Here is an 18,053-nt window from a genome sequence, read left to right on the forward strand (position 1 = left end):
CCCTTCCTCCTACCACCCGGAAAGCCCAAGCGTGAGGAGGCCCAGCTTCTCAGGGTCCTCAAGGCTCTTCCGTCTTCCCTGTTCTCGGTCAGCGTGAACTTTCTCTGCACGTGGGGACCTTTTCCACCCACGGTGGCTCTAGCATCACATGAACTGGGCCCTGAGCTGCCAGTACAACGGTGTCCAGGGTGAGAAAGCGCTGGCTAAAGTCAAACGCACAACAGGCCCTTCAAAAGGAAGGAACCCCAACACCGCTTGCCCTACTTTGGGCAGGCTCCTGTGAAAGCCTAGCCTACTCCCGCCTTCTGTGAAGACTCTTCCTCCTCCCATTGGGCCCAGGTTGGGACTCTGAGGGCGCCTTCCCAGTCCTCCCCATTCCAAAACTCCTTCTCCTACTTTGCCTCTTTGTTTCCACTTTCCTCCCATCCTAGGACCAACCCAATCCAACTTCCTTCTTTGGAAGAGCCTGGAAACTGGACAAGGAAAGATGTGTGCCCTGGATCTGTCATGTGGTCCACTTTGACTCCAGCATCTTTAGGGAGAGGGTTAGAATTAGAGCCCAGCTTACCTGTACCTCTAGCTGTAGTTCTCAGGGCCAGGCTCCCTGGCTTGTGTGTGTGTGCGTGCGTCGTGCATGTGTGTGTGTGTGTAGTCTCTCCCCAGCTCTTTCGTATCCCCACTATCATCCCCCACCTTTTTTGTCCTTGAGCCCAGTAAGTTCAATAAAAATCAGTATACTTGGCTCCCATTTCATTTTTGTTTTTGTTCCTGTGTGCATGTAGGTGGGTGGGGAACCAGGGGATTAGAGAAAGAAGGAGCAGCAATGAGTCCCTGGATCACCTGTTCTGGAGACAGGAAGCCTCCCAGCTCAACCCACCACCTAGCCAGATCTTACATTCCTTCATCTCCCAGAGCGTGTTATCCATCAGGAGGTGAAGGAACATCCAGACTCAAGGGGCCGATACAAAAAAGTGGGTATTTTGCAAAGCCTGAGAATCCAGCTTCTGGGTGTGGGAGTTGTTAGCATTGCCACTGAGATCTGGTTCCTCTTCTGGACACATGGAGGATTCAACCTCTGGCTATCTTGTGCATGGATGAGTTTTGGCCAACAAGCTATGAGCAGAAGTGATGTGGTCATCTCCAGGCTGGAGCATTTAATTGCTGGCATGAGCCCACCAGAGTTCTCTGCTCTCTGCCTCTCTGTTCTAGAAGCATGTGATGAGATGTTGCTTCCATCAGCTTCTGTCTCTGAGGGACTAGAACAGAGCCCCCTGATGACCTGAGCTGGGCATGGAGCTGAGTGAGAAATAAACTTTTGCTCGGTTAAGCCATTGAGATTTTGAGATTATTTGTTGTTGCAGCATAATCTAACCCACTCTGACTGAAACAGATAGTAATCTGGGGGGTCTAATGTTCTCTCTTCCAGCCCTGTAGCCCTTAAAAATTGAGATTTGTGCAGCCCTCAAGTCAGTCATCCACATCTTTCTCCACAGCCACCCAACCTTCCCATTTTCCTGCCTCCCTAGACTTCAGATCTAGCCCCCCTTACCTCTTCTGCCTCCTGAGTCAAATTTTGTACCCAACCAACCTGGTCACAGTGTCTTTGGGGAGTGGACGTGGGGCAGACTCTGGCTCTGCCAAAGATCGGATTTTCACTTCCTGAACATGTGATACTGAGAGAATAGGATCCCCATGGCATTGTGCATGAAGAGGCGTGTTTGGGGATGTCTCACCTGCAGATTCCAACCTAAGAATTTAGCCAAAATCACCAGTTTCTGCTCGCCTCTGAACATAATCAAGGAATAAGACATACCCAACGGCGCCCCCTTGTGGCTATAAGAACTATAGCAGAGGCTGGATGTGCCATCCCCTTAAACCTGGGCTTTCACTTAGAACAGCAGGACCAGGATACGCTGGAAGGATGTCAGGGAACAGTCAGCCAGCTTGTCTTTCCAAGAGGACGGACACTCCTTGGCCTGCACCAAAGTTAGCATTAGAAGACATGCCTCATCTGCAAATGTCCCAGAGCCAGAGAGGGTGGAACCAGGGGGGATCATTGGAATCTGTTTCCCCAGAAAGCCAGCTTGGAGGGAGATTTACTGGGGAGACACACCTGGCCACACGTAGGATTCTATGTGGGCTCTGGACACCTCTGGGGACAGGATGTGGGGAGGGGGCCCATGTAAAGCTCCAGCCTTGTCAGACAGGTGGCGTCCCTCAGCTTGCACTCTGGACCCCTCTGTGCTTTTCCGTCAGTCTGGAGGGCAGCTGGTATGGTGTAAAGAGAAGATACCAGCCCTCTTTCTGAGTCCCTCAGCCTCAGTGGCCCAGATTTGTCAGATAAATGGGAGGAACGTGAAGCCCGGGAAAGTCACGTCCAGCACTGACGTTCTGGGATCTGCTTGCTTCATGGCTCCTGTCTCCCTAGACAGTATGTGGAAGACACGGCTGTGAATTCCCCTGGCATGATCCCTACTTCAACTGGCTTATGGGGGCAGACAAAAACCACATAAACAAACACATAAACAGATAAATCCTTTCAGATGGTTGCAAGTGCAGTCAGGAGATGAAACCAGGTGGTGTGTTAGCATGACCTGGGGGCGAGCATTAGGTGTGGTGATCAGGGAAGGTCACTCTGAGGAGGTGACAGTTGAGTTGAGACTTGGGGGAAATGTGTTACAAACAAGGACAGGGCAAGTGCAAGGGCCCTGAAGGGTGTGCGTTCGAGGCCCGAGTGGCTGCAATAGGTGACCCAGGGGTGGACGGAAGCTGGGTCATGCATGATCCTATAGTCCACAGTTGAGTCCTTGGATTTGATTCTAAGGGAAACACCGTTTTAAGCTCTGGCTTACAGTAGGGAAGTGACCCAATCTGATTGTTTTCCCTCTGTCTTGGGGGACGGGGGGGTCCAGGGGTTGCTCCCCTGCCTTGCAGAACTCAGGGTGGGGCAAGGTGGGGGTGGGGTGGGTGCCCCAGCAGTGAGGGCTCAGCCCAGCGAGCTCACATCCTTCCCTGGGGGCTCTCCTGCTCTCCGGGTCCACCCCTGGTCAAGGAGAACCAGTTCTTCAGCCCAGTGAGCACCTACCCAGAGTCACGCATCCACATTTTGGTTGTAACTGGGGAGTGCTCCATCTACATCCTCATGCCTAATCCCATCCATGTCCCCGGCCACGTCCACATCCCCATCTCCATCTGTTTCCCTTGGGAACCTAATTTCCACTCCAGACTTGAGCCCTGATCAAACCCAGAGCCGCCACTCCTACTTTTTTGGGGACAGAGGGGTTGGCTGGGGAACACCTATTGAGAGTGGATTGTGATTTGGAAAATGGTGCCCAAACTCTTCTACACCATCAGCTCCCTCCCCTGTTTCTCCCAAATCCCCTCCCACAATCCCCTCCAGGCTTCCTGTGTGCCCCTGCCTCCTTCCCACCCCCACAGAGTGATGTTACTGCTGGATTAGAAGGTTAAGGCTGGGCCTCTCACCCCTGCTCCTCCAGGACCCAGCATCCCAGAGGGGCCTGGAGGTGCAGTTTCCCAAACCTCTGAGCCTCAATTCCCCCCTCCACTGGCCCTGCTCCTTACAGAGCCTTAGCAGCCCCCTGGGGGCACAGTCTCAAGAGAAGGGGAGTGGCTAGAAGGCAGGAGGCTGGGTAAATTTTCATCTTAAGATGCAAATTTGAATCATCAAGTTCCTAGCATCACCCAAGGGTCATCAGGGTGGCTGAGCAGAGCCCAGGAGGGCAGGCCTGACCGGCCTGACAGCCCGTGAGAGTACTGTGACCAGGCAAATGAGACAGCTCTGCCAGTCACAGAGCATGTGCATGACCTTCATCCCCAGCCTCTTCTCTGTCCTGCCTCCATCCCCTTAAGGCATTCTCCGCCCTCACGTCACTTCCTACCCCTCACCTCATCCTTACCGAATATTCATCCTAATTCCAATCCCATCATTGATTCAGTTCCCAACCCTGATCTTGTCCTCAACACTAACCCATGTTTCGAGAATCTCCCAGTTACCAGGTACTGTGCCTGGAGGTGGGGAGAAAACCAAACCAAATTACAGACAGTCTAATCTAGTGGGAAAGAAAGATATCTGTCAAAGATGTTAACTACAGTGCTCTGGGAGCCATTAAGAGTTAAACTTGGTCTTTCTTGATGAAGCAATTATCAAGCTAAGATCTGAAGGAAGAGGAAACATTAACTAGGTCTAAGAGGTGGAGAGGGAACAGTATGTGCAAAGGCCCTGTGGTTGGAAGGAGTCGACCACACTTTATACCTTTACTCAAAAGTCCCCTTCTAAAGAGCTCTTGCCTGGCTACTCTATATCTAAATTTGCTCCCCTATACTTTATACAGTAAGTCCCCTACATACTAATGAGTTGTGTTCCGAGAGCACGTCCATAAGTCCAATTTGTTCCTAATTCCAGTAAATTTAGTCTAGGTACCCAACTAACACAATTGGCTGTACAGTACTGTACATATATGTATCTTCATACACGTATATATATTCTATATACACTCACGCACACCGTATTTTACATGATACATCCACCAGGGCACTCCCTGATCAAATATACTAATATTTTTGCAGCAAAAACTCTGAGTAGTTTTACCGAGTGAGTTAAATAAAGACTGCCCATAGCCTCAGGTAAATTTAGAGGTTTCGTCAGCTAAGGAATTTGTGCCTACCTTGTGAAAAAAAAAACCAAAAACGATTTCTAGACCTTTCGGATTTTAGAATTGTGGAGATTGGATTGTGGGCCTATACTACTAGTCCCCTGCCTTATAATGTTGTTCTTGTGCAGGTTAAATTATTGATATAAGTGTTTAGAAAGTGCCTGGTACCTAGTAAGTGCTAAATAACTGTTGGGTATTAATGTTTCGGTGGGTCTAGAAGAGGGACTTCCCTGCAGCAGAGCCCAGGGGTAGAGCGGGGCAGGGGGAGGGTGGTCCATGATCCTTTTGTCTGAGTTTTTGGGAGGAGATACACTCTCTCTCTCCCAGGGTAAGCCTCCCCAGTCCTTGGCCATGACCCCCCCGCACCCGGAGCTGACCCTGGGGAGAGAAGCTGAATTCTGATCCCTGAAGCGGGCAGGGGCAGGTGGGGGCGGGGTCAGACCTTGATCCTCCTCCTTGGTCTCCCTACAGGAAAGACAACAGCGGACGACACAATCCTGATCCTTCTGGAGCACCGAAAGGAGGAGATCAGAGCCAAGCAGGACTTCTACCAGTGAGGGGAGGGCGGCAGGGACTGTGGGAGGTCAGGGGGCCAGTGATGGCTTTGCCTCCTGTGCCCTGGGATGGTGTGTGGCCATCAAGGCCCACCGTCTCCGCTTCTTTTGCAGCTGGAGGGTCTTTGTTCCAGGCCCGCCCAGCTACGTGCACATCCCCAGCTACCGCCCTCCTGTCCCGCGAAACCCTAACCTCCCTGAGTAAGGACCGGAGGCTGCACCGGCGTCCCTCCCGTGGCTGACACCTGCACTCTGCCCCCTCCCCCCGCCCCGGACCTCAGATGCCCAGCCCCAGCCCTGCACTCCTCCCCACAGGTGGAATGGCTCCATCCCGGGATTCCCGATTCTCATCAACATTAAGGCCACCATGTTCCTGAACTCAAATCTCCGCTACTCCTTCATCAAGACGGCCTCCTTCTTCATCCGCTTGAGCCCCATGTAAGTGCGTGTGAGGGGCGGGGGGGGGGGAGGGCTGTCCCTCTCCCCCTGCTCCATGCCCGCCTCCACCACAGCCCCAGAGGTTACAACGGCCAGGAGGGCAGAGGGAGCTGAAAAGACGGGCCTAAGGAACCTGAGGGGTGACACTCAGATCTAGACATAGAAAGGCCTTGAGCTTTGCCACTGGGAGACCCTGAGACTCCCCCCCAAGAGACCCTGGGGGGTGGGGCAGCAGTCGACAGCCTCTCTGACGGCCTCCCCCTCGAATCCCCTGTCCTAGGGCACTGGGGTTCAAACTCCGCGGCCCAGTGGACTGCAAACGGTCGTGGAAGAGACTGAAGCATATCAAGAAAATTTTCCCTGCCAACAAGCCTGTCGTCTTCGGTATGGGGTGCGGCATCCAGAATCGAGCACGGGGGAGCGGGTTGATCTCGGGCGGGAGGTACTCGAGACGCGTGCAGGAGGCAGGACCCCCGCGCGGGGCAGTGGGATGGGAGCCGCGCATTGAACCTGAGGCAGGAATTCGCACAGGCGAGCGCGCCCTCTGGCGGCTCCTCGGAAAACGTCGCCCTGGGCGCCTCCGGCTGCTCAACCCGAGTCTGGGGGCTTGGTTTTCCTCCCCGAGTCTACTCGGATGTCCATTGTCTTCCTCCTTCCCGGGCCTCTGCCTTCCTGGCCATTCTAACCTCTGGGGCCTCTCTGTCCCTGAGGGGGGGGAGCGTGTCGCGTGGTGACGCCCCCGCACTGTCCCCCCAGAGTACGTGGCGGAGCACTGGGCAGAGGGCAGCTTCTTTGGGTACCAGTACCTCAATGGCATCAACCCAGGCTTGCTCCGCCGCTGCACGCGGATCCCAGACAAGTTCCCCGTCACAGACGACATGGTGGCCCCGTTCCTGGGCGAGGGAACGGGCCTGCAAGCGGAGCTGGAGGTGAGGCCTGCTCCCTAGTTGACCCCCACCGCCTCGCTGCCTCCCTCCCCTCCTGGCATCCGTGTCTCTCCGCAGTTAGGCCTCTGTAGAGCCCCACCCCCGCCCGCATCCCCCACTCGGGTCCTGGCCAACCCCAGCACCTGGAGCCAGGGCACCCTGCACCCAAGGCATGGGTGCTGTGTGTTGGGTGCCCACCCATCGGGGCTCCCCTCCAGAAGGGGAACATTTACCTGGCAGACTACCGCATGGTGGAGGGCATTCCCAGCATTGAACTCAACGGCCAGAAGCAGTACCACTGCGCCCCGCTCTGCCTGCTGCACTTTGGCCCGGAAGGGAACCTGATGCCCATCCCCATCCAGGTGCCTGGAGTGCAGGCCTGGGGTGGCTGTGTGACTGTTGCCAGTGGGTGAGCCTCTGTGTGGGCATGACTATGTGTGTGTACTTATGTGACTGTGGCCTGTGCGTGTACTTGTATACCCCTATCTGTGTGAGTGTATGGTCAGTGGGTCAGCCCGTGTGTGTGTGTGTGCACCTATTTGTGAAGGATTGTGGCTGTGTGCAGATCTGTGTGTAAGCATGTGCGCCCATGTGAGTGTATGTCCCTGCGTGCACATCTGAGAGTATGTTCATGTGCGTCTGTATCTGTGTGTGTGGCTAGTGGGGAGCCTGGTGTATGGCTGTGGCTGTACGCATTGGGCTGAGTCCCTCAGGGTCCACCATGTGTAAATCTGTGTGCTGCCACTTGTATGCCCATGCTGCATGAAGCCGGGTCCGTGTGGGTGTACTCATGTGTAAGCCCCAGGGTGTAGAGTGTGCATGCTGTGTCTACATGCACAGAGGTGACCAGATGGGAATGCGCTTGGTGGCTCAAGCTTGTCTCTTTGACTCCATTTATCCATCCACTTGAAAAACCAATGCCTGCTGTGGACCAGACCTCTGCTAGAAAAACTGTGCTAATCAAACTTAGCTGCTGCCTTGAGAGTCTGGTCTGGCAGGAAGGGAAACTGGGGTGCTTCCTTCCCAGAGGTCTCCAGTGGGATCACGTCTAAATTAGAAAAAGGTACCCCTCGGGTGGGAGCGGGGATCAGCCAAGCCCTGATGCTCCTGGCTCGTTAGTGGAACAGTGTCGACTAGATTTCAACGACCCCGTAACCCCTTGTGCAGTGCACAACCTGCACAGCTGAATGTGGTGGCCATGGGGTTGAGATAAGGAAGGCTTCTTCGAGGAGGCAGCTTTTGGGCTGGCTCCTGTAGAATGAGTGGGAGCTGTCAGGTAGAGAAAGGGATGGCAGAAGGTACTACAGGCAGAGGGAACAGCAGCAGTTGTAAGGAGGGAGAAAGGCCCTGGTGTGCTCAGGGGACCAGAGGGACTGGAGTATAGGGGGTGGAGTTTTTACCCCCTGGACTCCCCCTGCCTCCCTCCTGTAGTGGGGGCCCTCATGTATGTGAGTCTCTGCTCTCACCTAACCCTTCCTCCTTCCCCACCCCCAGCTCAGCCAGACCCCAGGGCCTGACTGCCCTATCTTCCTGCCCAGTGACTCTGAGTGGGACTGGCTGACGGCCAAGACGTGGGTGCACTATGCCAAGTTCCACTGTCACGAGGCCATCACCCACCTGCTGGAGACCCACCGCATCGCTGAGGCCTTCTGCCTGGCCCTGCTGAGGCAGCTTCCCATGTGCCACCCCCTCTACAAGGTATGGGCTTGGGCCAAGGGACCTCTATGAAGGACTTGCAGGGACCCTGTGGTTCCAGGGTCTGCCTTGTCCCTAACAGAGCAGGTCCCTGGGCCTGGCGGGTTCTGCCGAGGTGATGGTGTGGGTTCTGGCCGAGATCACCTATGATGACCTCTATCTCCCCAATGACTTCGTGAAACATGGGGTTCAGGACCTGCCGGGATATTATTACCGTGAGGACAGCTTGGCAGTGTGGGCTGCACTGGAGAGGTGAGGTCAGGGCAGCAGTGGGTGGCACTCAAGGTGGACACCCTGTATGTTGGAGGGGGACTGGGGAGCTTCTAAGGACCTGGGGTGCCATCCAGGGGCTTGGGGATAAGGTCCGGAGCCTGTGTGTGTCGGTCACGCTCTGGGTAGGGCCTCGGGAGCCCTCATGGCCACCTTCGTTGCTTCGGCCCCAGCCTGCTCTGCCGGCCAGACCCTGTCTGGGCTCTAAGCTGCCCGTGGGCCTCACCTGACCCTTATTAGCAGTGTTCTGAGTGTTTTGTGACCTTGCTAAGCTACCCTCACCACCTCTGCCCACCCACAGGCCTGGGGCATCCTGAGGAAGGTGGGAGGAGCACGAGGGGGGAGGGCAGGGAGGGTTCAAACTGAGGCCCTGTCCCCTGGTCAGGTATGTGACGGAGATCATCACCTACTATTACCCGTGCGATGCAGCTGTAGAGGGTGACTCGGAATTGCAGTCCTGGGGGCAGGGGATATTCAAGGAGTGCCTACTAGGGCGTGCGAGCTCAGGTATGGGCCTGGGCACCCGGGCACCCAGCAAGGACCCAGGGCTGTGGGCTGGGCCTCCCAGGCTGGGCTGGAGCAAGTCTCGTGGTGGGCTGAAGGAGGCCAAATCATAGCCCTCGGATTTCGACAGGGCTCTTCCCCGGCCCCTGGAGCAGTGGCATCTCGGAGAGGTTGGGGAAGAAAGCATGGCTGGCGTGGGACCCTGTCTGAGCTCAGGGGCCGTGGGTCATCTCTGTAGAGAACTGGAGGGGTCCAGTCTCCCACCTCAGAAACAAACCTTTGTGGGCTGAGAAATGGGGCATGAGCTCCAACAGGTCAGGGCAGCATGTACCGGAGGCGGGGGAGCCGGCGGGGAGCTGGCAGGAGAGGGCGTGGGGAGAGCATCCTGAAGACATGTCACTTGGGCACCGACTCAGCAAATATTTACTGAGCATCTACGATGTGACAGACACTGTACTGGTTACTGGGGAGGCAAAAGGGAATGAGACGTTTAAGGTGCTGCCCTCGAGTTGATCACAGTCTCTGGGGGTGGTCTGCGCACTATAAACGGGCAGTCACACTATAGCAGGATTGGTGGTTTGTGGGGAAGCCGGGGAGGGGCCGTAGGAGCCCAGGGGAGGCACCTACCCCAACTTGGGGAGGGCTGGTGGGTAGAGAGTGGGGGAGGGTAGCAGCAAGCTAAGACCTGGCTAAGATCTGCGGGATGGGAGGTCAGCCGGGTGATGACAGAGGTGGTGTCGGAGAGCTCTGGCTGGGAGCAGCATGTGGAAAGGCCCGAAAGCCAGAGTGAGCACAGTGGGTTCTGGGACTGCTTACAGGTCCCTGCAGCTGGGGTTTAGAGTGGGAGCTGGGCAGCCTCTGGGGGGATAAGGCTGAAGCCAGGAGCAGGGGCTGGGGGTGTGCAGCCTGGTGAAGGAGTTTAGAATTACTCTGAATCCAGAGGGTGTCTGAGGAGATCAGATGGGCATGGTGGGATGTCAGACTGCACTGGCGGTCAGGAGACAGTTTGGGAAGCTGCTGTGGTGTCCAGGAGGGAGATGACAGGGACCTGACCTGGGTGGGGACTGGGTGGGGGATGAAGAGAATTCCAGAGCTAGCTGGGAGACAGAAATGACAGAACTTGGTGACTGGTTTGGGTTTGGCGGTGGGGGTGGAGTCGGGGGAGGGAGGGTCCAAGGGTGACTCCTAGGTTTCGGGCTTCCACAGCTAGGTGGATGGTGTGTGTCATTCCTGAGCTGGGCGTGTGGAAGGAGGAGCAGTTTGGGGAGGAAGATGATGGGTCTGGTTTGAACGTGTTGGGCTTTTGGAACCTGGGGTCACCATGGCAACCAGGGCTAGGTGCTCAGGTGGAGCTCAGGAAAGAGAAGCAAGCTTGGAGCGGCCCCCAAGGACATCTGGCCAAGGCCAGCTGAGGCCCCCTCGGTGGTGGTGGTGGTGGGGTTGTGGCCAAAGGAGGGCCAAACAGACAGGATGAGGGCAGCTTGGAGTGTTGGAAGGACAGGGTGAGCTGGGCTTGGCCATGCCCTCTGCAGGCCCGGGCCGGACTGATGTTGCCTGGGTCTTACCCCTCCCTCCACCTTACCCCTGCCCCAGGCTTCCCCACGTGCTTGCGAACCGTGCCTGAGCTAATCCGATGTGTCACCGTCGTCATCTACACCTGCTCTGCCAAACACGCAGCTGTCAACACAGGGCAGGTACCTGTGCTCACCAGCCCCCGCCCCAGGCCCAGACCTAACCTTAGTCCCAGCCCCAACCTCAAACTCAACCTCAGCTATAATCCCCAGTCCAGCTCTGACCTGTCTCAACCAGAGTCCCAGCTTGAATCCCAGCCTCAATTGAAACCCGAGAGTCTCGGCGTGCTCCCTGACCTGGAACCCCTCCTCCAGCTGGAGTTCACCGCCTGGATGCCCAACTTCCTGTCATCCATGCAGAACCCACCACTACAGGCCAAAGGGGCTGACCACGCTGGAGACCTTCCTGGACACGTTGCCAGACGTGAAGACCACATGCATCATCCTATTGGTGCTTTAGATACTCAGCTGGGAGCCCGACGACAAGGTGCCCTGGGGCCTTGGGGTGCAGGTGGGGCTGGGGAACCTCTGAGCATAGGCAGGAGGCTGGGAGCTGGGGGGCCGACAGTGGGAGAGGGGGTGTCAAGGGCAGGAGGCAGGGAGAGAGGCTGCTGAAGGGGGAGGAAGGGGGAGGGGGCGGGAGGGGGCGCCCCGTCCCAGCTGCCCGGTCCTGCGCCTGCAGCGGCCCCTGGGCCACTTCCCCGACATCCACTTCGTGGAGGAGGCCCCGCGGAGGAGCACGGAGACCTTCCGCCAGCGCCCTGCCCAGATCTCACACAACATCCACCAGCGCAACAAGTGCCTCCCCATCCCCTACTACTACCCGGACCCCGTGCTGATTGAGAACAGAATTTCTATCTAGGACGGCCCCTCTCGACTCGCCTTTCCGCCCTGCACCCGCCTGTTTTCCAGTAAAATCACTTCAAACACGAGCGCTGGCTCTGTCTGTGCGCACAGCCTGGCATTTCCTGGGGGCGCCGGCCGGCCGGGCTGGCACTGCTGCTGGGGGTGCACGCCGGGGCTGGGCCGTGCAGTGCGCTCACACGGCGATGCTGTTCTCCACCACTGCCGCCGGGTCCAAGTACGCATAGGGCAGCGCCAGGCGCCGGTTCCGCTCCGGATGTCCCGGGAGATCTGGACCAGGCGGCTCTGGAAGACGACAGGTCTCTTCCCAGGGGTCTCCTCGGTGAAGTGCTCACCTGGGTAGGTGCCCAGGCGCCGGCCGCTGGGGCAGCAGGAGAGAAGTCTGGGACCCCTGCCCCACAATGCCTCGGCCCCATCTTTCAACCCAAAGCGATCCTGATCCACCTTAAGTCCCCTGGGACCCAGACCACCAGAAAATTCACCCAAGGACACAGACCACCACCCAAGCCCCACCCACCTAGGAACCTCGACCACCCAAGACCCATCCAACTTGAAACATAAACCACCCATCCATGCAGGCAAAAGACCACCCTAAACCCAGCCTACCCAGACCTCCCAAACCATGATCCCTTTGAGACACAGACCATGCTAATTTCCACCGACTAGGAGCCCTAAACCACAACCCCAGCAGCTACGTCACTCCAGGCCCTGCCCACAGAGGAGCCCAGCCTGCTAAGTGCCCCCGCCAAGTAACCCATTGTCCCCAGGAGCCCTTCCTCACCCCACCCCCACCCTGGGCCTTCCTTACAGCGTCCTTGGTTTCATCACGGACGCCCCAGAAGAGCACAAGGGCATGGCACGTGGTGTTGACCTCAGAGAGTGAGGCCACCAGGCTTGTCTGGCCTTTGGAGGGAGGTGTGTGGGGGGGGCGGGGAGCCGCATGGTTGGGGGAGTGTTAGGCATCCAGGAACTGAAATCAAACTGACCCCCCCAAACTCGGTAGGCACAGGGCTGCCAGTGTTCCGGCTAGGCCCGCTTCTCCCATGACCTGGCTTGTGCCCTCGAAGTCTGGGACAGCCTTACCTGGCCACAGCTGACGGCAGCATGTTAGGCTGAGCAGCTGAAGATGGTCACGGTGAGATACTCGATGAGGCCAGCGCGGCTGTCCAGGCTGGAAGGGACCCCTGGATGGGGATGGGGAGGAGGGAACAGAGCTGAAACCCGAGGCCTACTGCCCTGGGGAAGTGGGGTCTCCAGGGTGGCAGACAGGGATGGACACCTCACCTGAGCTCACTCGGCTTAGAAATCCCTCCTGGAAGATCTCCCTGACCCAGGCCTGCAGCGCCAAGTCCCTGCTCATGGCACAGCCGTCGGGGTAGTAGATGCCAACAACGTCGGACACCGAGCTGGGGGTCCAGGAGTACGTGGTGACTAACAGCTGGGAGCCTGTGCTGCCCAGGGGTGTGGGCTGGACGAGGCCACTGAGACCTGCTGCCCAAAAAGGAGGAAACGGAGGCCAGAGAAGGAAAATGGCTGACTACACATTGTATGAACCGCCCAGCTAAGCTTCAAACCTAGAGGCCTTGGTCTCCACCAGGGGCCTGAGAGTCACGGTTGGTTTGCAGATGTGTTTTGATTAGCTACCAAGGTTTTTTGTTTGTTTGTTTCAAGTTGAATCCATGGTCAACACTGAAATATTAGAATGACTGGTTTCTCTCAAACAATCTAAAGCTCTGGCTGTAGTCGTAGCTGGGTTGCCATTGTCATCATCCAGCAAGTATGAGCTGTCCACTGGCCACAGTCTCTGTCCACCCTCTTTCCTGCTTGTGGGCCCCGCAGGCACCGGCATTCCAGTCTTCTGGGCCACATCAAGCCACAGAGAAGGATTAGACACAAGGCCCCTCTGTGTTGGGACTGGGATGGTGGGGTCCATCTCCCCCACTGGTTCCCAAAAGGCAGATCTGGGCCTGCCTTGCTCACCACGGCATCCAGCTCCAGCCACAGCAGGGCTCGTGGTCCATTGCTAAGCAGAGTTCCGACACAGGCAGCTCCAGCTATGGGTGTCCGTTGCGGGGAGTCCCTGAGGACTTCAAGGGGAGGTAGGCATGAGCTGGGCTTGAGGAAGGGGCAGTGTTTGGATAGGGAGAGAGGGAGAATTGGGGTGCCTGGCCTCCCTAGGTTCCATGTAAGCTGAGGAAGAAGAGTGGGAAGGGGGCAGACTCCAGGGGTGAGACGCTATGTGAAACTTTCATTCCATATGACAAAAAATGGAGCCACATGAGGCTCATGAGCAGAGCTATCATAGAGCCCAGTGCCCGAGGAAGGTCGTTATGCTGGATAAGGGCAGGGATGGGGACCCACAAGGGGGCCAGACATCGAGAACACCTGGCCACCAGGGTGGAGGCCAGAGGTATGTCCCAAGGAAGTCTCTGGCGAGGGAGATTTAGAAGGAAAGTCTAGAGACATGGAGACTGTCTTTGGGGGGAATAATAATAATGGCTAATGCTCAAAGAGCGTGTCCTATTCACCTGAGATCCGGGCTAAGGGCTTTACATTTAATCCTGGTAATAACCTTTGAGGTAGGTCTCTTGTCAGCCCCGTTTTCAGATGAAGAAACAGACACAGAGAGGTTAACTGACTTGCCCAAAGTCACACAGCTGGGAAGGAAGAAGAGGAGACATGAAAGGGCTGCGAGACAGCAGTGTGTTTGGGGAGAAGGCGGGAGGAAGTTGAAGACCAAGCCAAGAGAGATGTAGCCGAGGGTGAGGCGTGGAGCCCTCAGGCCCCGGGGAGCTTCACCTCTCTGTGGCTGCCCAGATCCAGAGCGCATCGTCTCAGTAGTAGTAGTGGACAAGGTCCTGAACTTCTCAGTCAGCCAGTTGGTGGGGCAGGCAGAGGGAGCGGTAGGTGACAGCCTCCAGCCCTTTGGCCATCAGCTCCAGGCTGTCCACCCGTCCCAGTGACGTCACCGGTAATGAGCAGAGAGCCCCACGCTGCCAGGAGCAAGGGGCTCAGGACCAAACCTCAGCCCCTTCCTGACCGCCTCTGTCAACTACCAGGATCCCAGGCAGCGCCCCGACCTGGTCAATGAGCTTTCCTGGTGCAAAGAGCCCAGTGCAGGCCTGGATGTTGATGTGGAAAGTGTAGCGGAAATAAGGAATGAGGAGCTGGGGAGAACCAGAGTCCAAGGTTAGATGAGGCAGCCCCAGGTCCCCCATGGCTCCAGGCACTGAGAGGAGGGGTCCTCCTTACCTTGAAGATGGGGTGGCACATGGGCAGCTGCCACGGCCCAGAGAGAGAAAAGCCCTCCATCACAAAGTGGGTTCGAAGCAGATGTGTGACCATTTCGTGCACGAGGAACTCTGAATGTTGCACCCAGGTCTTGGCCAGGAGCTAGTCCACAGCCAAGTCACTGGGCAGGAAGATGGGGCTGTCTGGGCCAGGTGTCTGAGAGAGCTGGGGTCGGGGGCACAGGGGAGGGGGGTGTCAGGCAGAAACTGGGTGCAGAAAGTGTGACCCATCACCATGTCCATGCGGCCAAATCACATGGTCAGCTCCCTTACTAGCTGTGTGTCCCTGGGAACGTTAATTAACCACTTTGTGACTCAGGTTCTTTATCTGTAAAATAAGGTTGATGATAATAATCCCTTTCTCATTGGGTTGCTCTGAGGATTAAATGAGTTAATGCCAGTGAAGCAGCATCAGGAGGAGAAAACTTTTCAGTCATCCTGAGCAGACGATATACCCCCCATCCCTCCCAGGGCTCTGCCTTGTTGACCTGCAAAGCGAGGGCAGCAGGGGCCACCAGGGCGCTGGCACAGCAGGGTTGGGGGGCAGCCACAAGCTGGGGCTGCCCATTAATGATGCCGGGGCAGAGGCCTGAGAGGATGGCGTGGTCCACCGGGTACAGAGAGCCCCTCTAGGGGAGGAGAGGATGGGAAGGAGGGCTAGACAGGGAGCAGCCCTGTGCAGTCCTGGGAAGCGGAGGGAGGAAGGGGGAGTTACTCTGCATCCGCAAGTATGTAACTTAAAGGAACCTCATTCCCTGGAGCCAGTGGGGCATTCCAGCCCAGGGCCGTCTTCTGGTTCCAAAAAAAGAGACCCCTGCCTGAGAGTTGGAGGTGCTTCTGCTGTGGCCAGGCCGGAGCTTCAAGGACAGACAGGGAGAGGAGGGAGCCCTGCTGGAGGACAGGACCTCGGGATGCGGAAGGCGCACTCCTGGGGTTAGGGCACCTCTCATACCAGTAGCCCAGAGATGGGGGACATGGCAGCTCTGGGGAGCGCTTAGCTGACCAGCTGGAGGGCATCCTCAGTAACCATGACAATCGAATTTCTGAGCTGTGGGGTCCTGCCAAATGCAGGGAGCCTGGCCAAGCACCGGGAGACAGCATTCCACACTGGGCCCTGCCCCCTCAGTCTTTGCCCTCGCAGAACAGTGTCCCTCCCTCCAGTGATGAGCAGGAGGCTTTGACTCAGAGGGCTGGCTGAGCTAGCCGGGAGAGGAGTGGGAGCGGGTGAGGGGCAGCCAGGCTGCGTGGAAGAGCAGGGGTCTGGGGGACTGCGAGCCAGGGCGTCGGGGCTCCTGAAGGCACTGGGAGGGGAGGGAAGGTTGGCTGGACCCCTGCACTCCTCACCTCTAGCTCAGCCTGAAGACTGGTCCCAGGGCCCAGCACAGGAGTCACCATGGCATCAGTGACAGGGAAGTTCTTCGGGAGGTGGTGACGGTGTCAGATTAGGACCAGGTTGAGGCCATTCAGGAACTAGTGGGCAAAGAAAGTGTCCTCCTACCAGTGCTCAAACACGTACTCTGCAGGGGGTGGGTGTGGAGAGGGTCATCCTGGTGCCCAGGGACCCAAGTCCCCTGCCTCCAACACTGCCACGGCTCTGAGGACCCGGATCTCCAGCTTCCCAGCAGTGTCACTTCTGGATGCTCTTTTTCCCCACCCCAACTAGATGGATGACTCTACTAGTGAGCAGTTTCTCAGAAAACAAGGGATCAGAATTGGGGTTCTGCCTGAGCAGTCACCCACTCCTTCAGCCCCACCCACTTCTGGGGAAGCCTCGGGTGCTCTGTGATGTGCACTGACTGCACTTGGGATTTGAGTAGAATTTGAGAGAATCTGAAGAGTAAAGAATGCTGGTTACCAGCAGTGCCTATCCTTCTAGCCCATCCGTTTTGGCTTCTGAACTATGGGGGTCCTTCGAATTCCCTGTTAAAATTAAAACTCACCAGGCCCACGTCCTATTCTCCTGCACCTTTGCTACAGGACAGCCTGGCTAAGTTTTTAAACCAGAATGATCATTCAGAAAAGAGTTGTCGGGGCTTCCCTGGTGGCGCAGTGGTTGGGAGTCCGCCTGCCGAGGTAGGGGACACAGGTTCGTGCCCCGGTCCAGGAGGATCCCACATGCCGCGGAGCGGCTGGGCCCGTGAGCCATGGCCGCTGAGCCTGTGCGTCCGGAGCCTGTGCTCCGCAGCGGGAGGGGCCACAACAGCGAGAGGCCCGTGTACCGCAAAAAAAAAAAAAAGAAAAGCGTTGTCATCACCTTGGGGTGTGGCACCGGTGCTAGTGGTTTCAACTTGTATGGTTTGGAACCCACAGTGAGCCCAGGGTGACATGGATACTGGAGAGTGGCAACTCCTGAATCCTTTGACTTAGTTTGGTTTTCAAGCCTGCATGCAATGCACAAGGCCCCAACCAAGTAGGTGGCAAGTTGAATTCTGCTTTGGGTGTTTTTTCCTAATGGCTAAGGATATTCATGGGACGGGTGTTTCTAGTTGTTCAAAACAACTCAGGGTTAGGGACAGTTTGAAGATGTAGTTATGAAGTCAGAGGAGGGGGATGACCAGCAAACAGACCCACAGGACAGAGGTTGCAGGCTGTCAGAGATGGTGAAGATGGAGGAGGTGGCTGGGAAGTGTTCACACTTGCCTTGACAAAGCAGTGGAGTTCTTGGAACTTACTTGCTGGCCTTTCTTGCTGAAGCCCTGATGGGTGAGAATGGCTCTGAGAACAGTGGGCCTTAGCCCATCGCAAGGGAGGACATTTGGGACGGGCATCCTCCCTGGGTCCCTCAGCCCCCATGACCAGTTCTTCCCACACAGAGGCCAACCTCCCCCCAGGTGACAAAAACTGTGCCTTCTCAGGGCACAAAGGAGGTTCCGTGAAGAACAGGGAGAGAACGGGCAGCAGTGCAGGATGAGTTCTGTGATTTCCAGAATGTTCTCATTCTAGCCCCCTGGTTCTCAGTTCTACACAGTGACCCCTCCAGACCCTCTGGCCCTGCTGCAGCCTCCTCGCCCTCCCAGCCCAGACCTGACACGGGTGATTTGGGGAAGATGAAGGTGCGTTGGATTTCGTCCAGGCTCCTCTAGGGCCGCTGGCTGTCCAGCAGCCCCTTCAGCTTCAGGGTGATGTTCCTGCAGAAAGACAAAATGGGAGGGCCTGGGAGGGAAATGGGGTGATGTCCGGAAGGTGTTGGGTCAGGCAGGCAGGCTCACGGGGAGATGAAGCAGACGTTCTGGTTGATTTCTTTGGTGACTAAGCAGTGCAGGTTGGG

The 18,053-nt window shown here is 56.9% G+C and overlaps 1 protein-coding gene across 1 annotated transcript; it reads left to right on the forward strand.

Moving 5' to 3' along the window:
* Positions 1–148: 148 nt before the first annotated feature.
* Positions 149–11,508, forward strand: ALOX12B (arachidonate 12-lipoxygenase, 12R type; the record flags this gene model as incomplete). Its single annotated transcript, XM_079725557.1, is given in 16 exon segments — positions 149–188; positions 5,145–5,226; positions 5,342–5,428; positions 5,543–5,665; positions 5,946–6,049; positions 6,422–6,594; positions 6,810–6,953; positions 8,086–8,289; positions 8,292–8,370; positions 8,373–8,538; positions 8,942–9,063; positions 10,654–10,754; positions 10,947–11,009; positions 11,011–11,088; positions 11,092–11,118; positions 11,314–11,508. Coding segments are annotated over 16 exon segments (1,773 nt in total). The 3' UTR covers positions 11,494–11,508.
* Positions 11,509–18,053: the final 6,545 nt, after the last annotated feature.

The sequence above is a fragment of the Hyperoodon ampullatus genome, assembly GCF_949752795.1.
Source record: "Hyperoodon ampullatus genome assembly, chromosome: 19".
Taxonomy (NCBI): Eukaryota; Metazoa; Chordata; class Mammalia; order Artiodactyla; family Ziphiidae; genus Hyperoodon; species Hyperoodon ampullatus.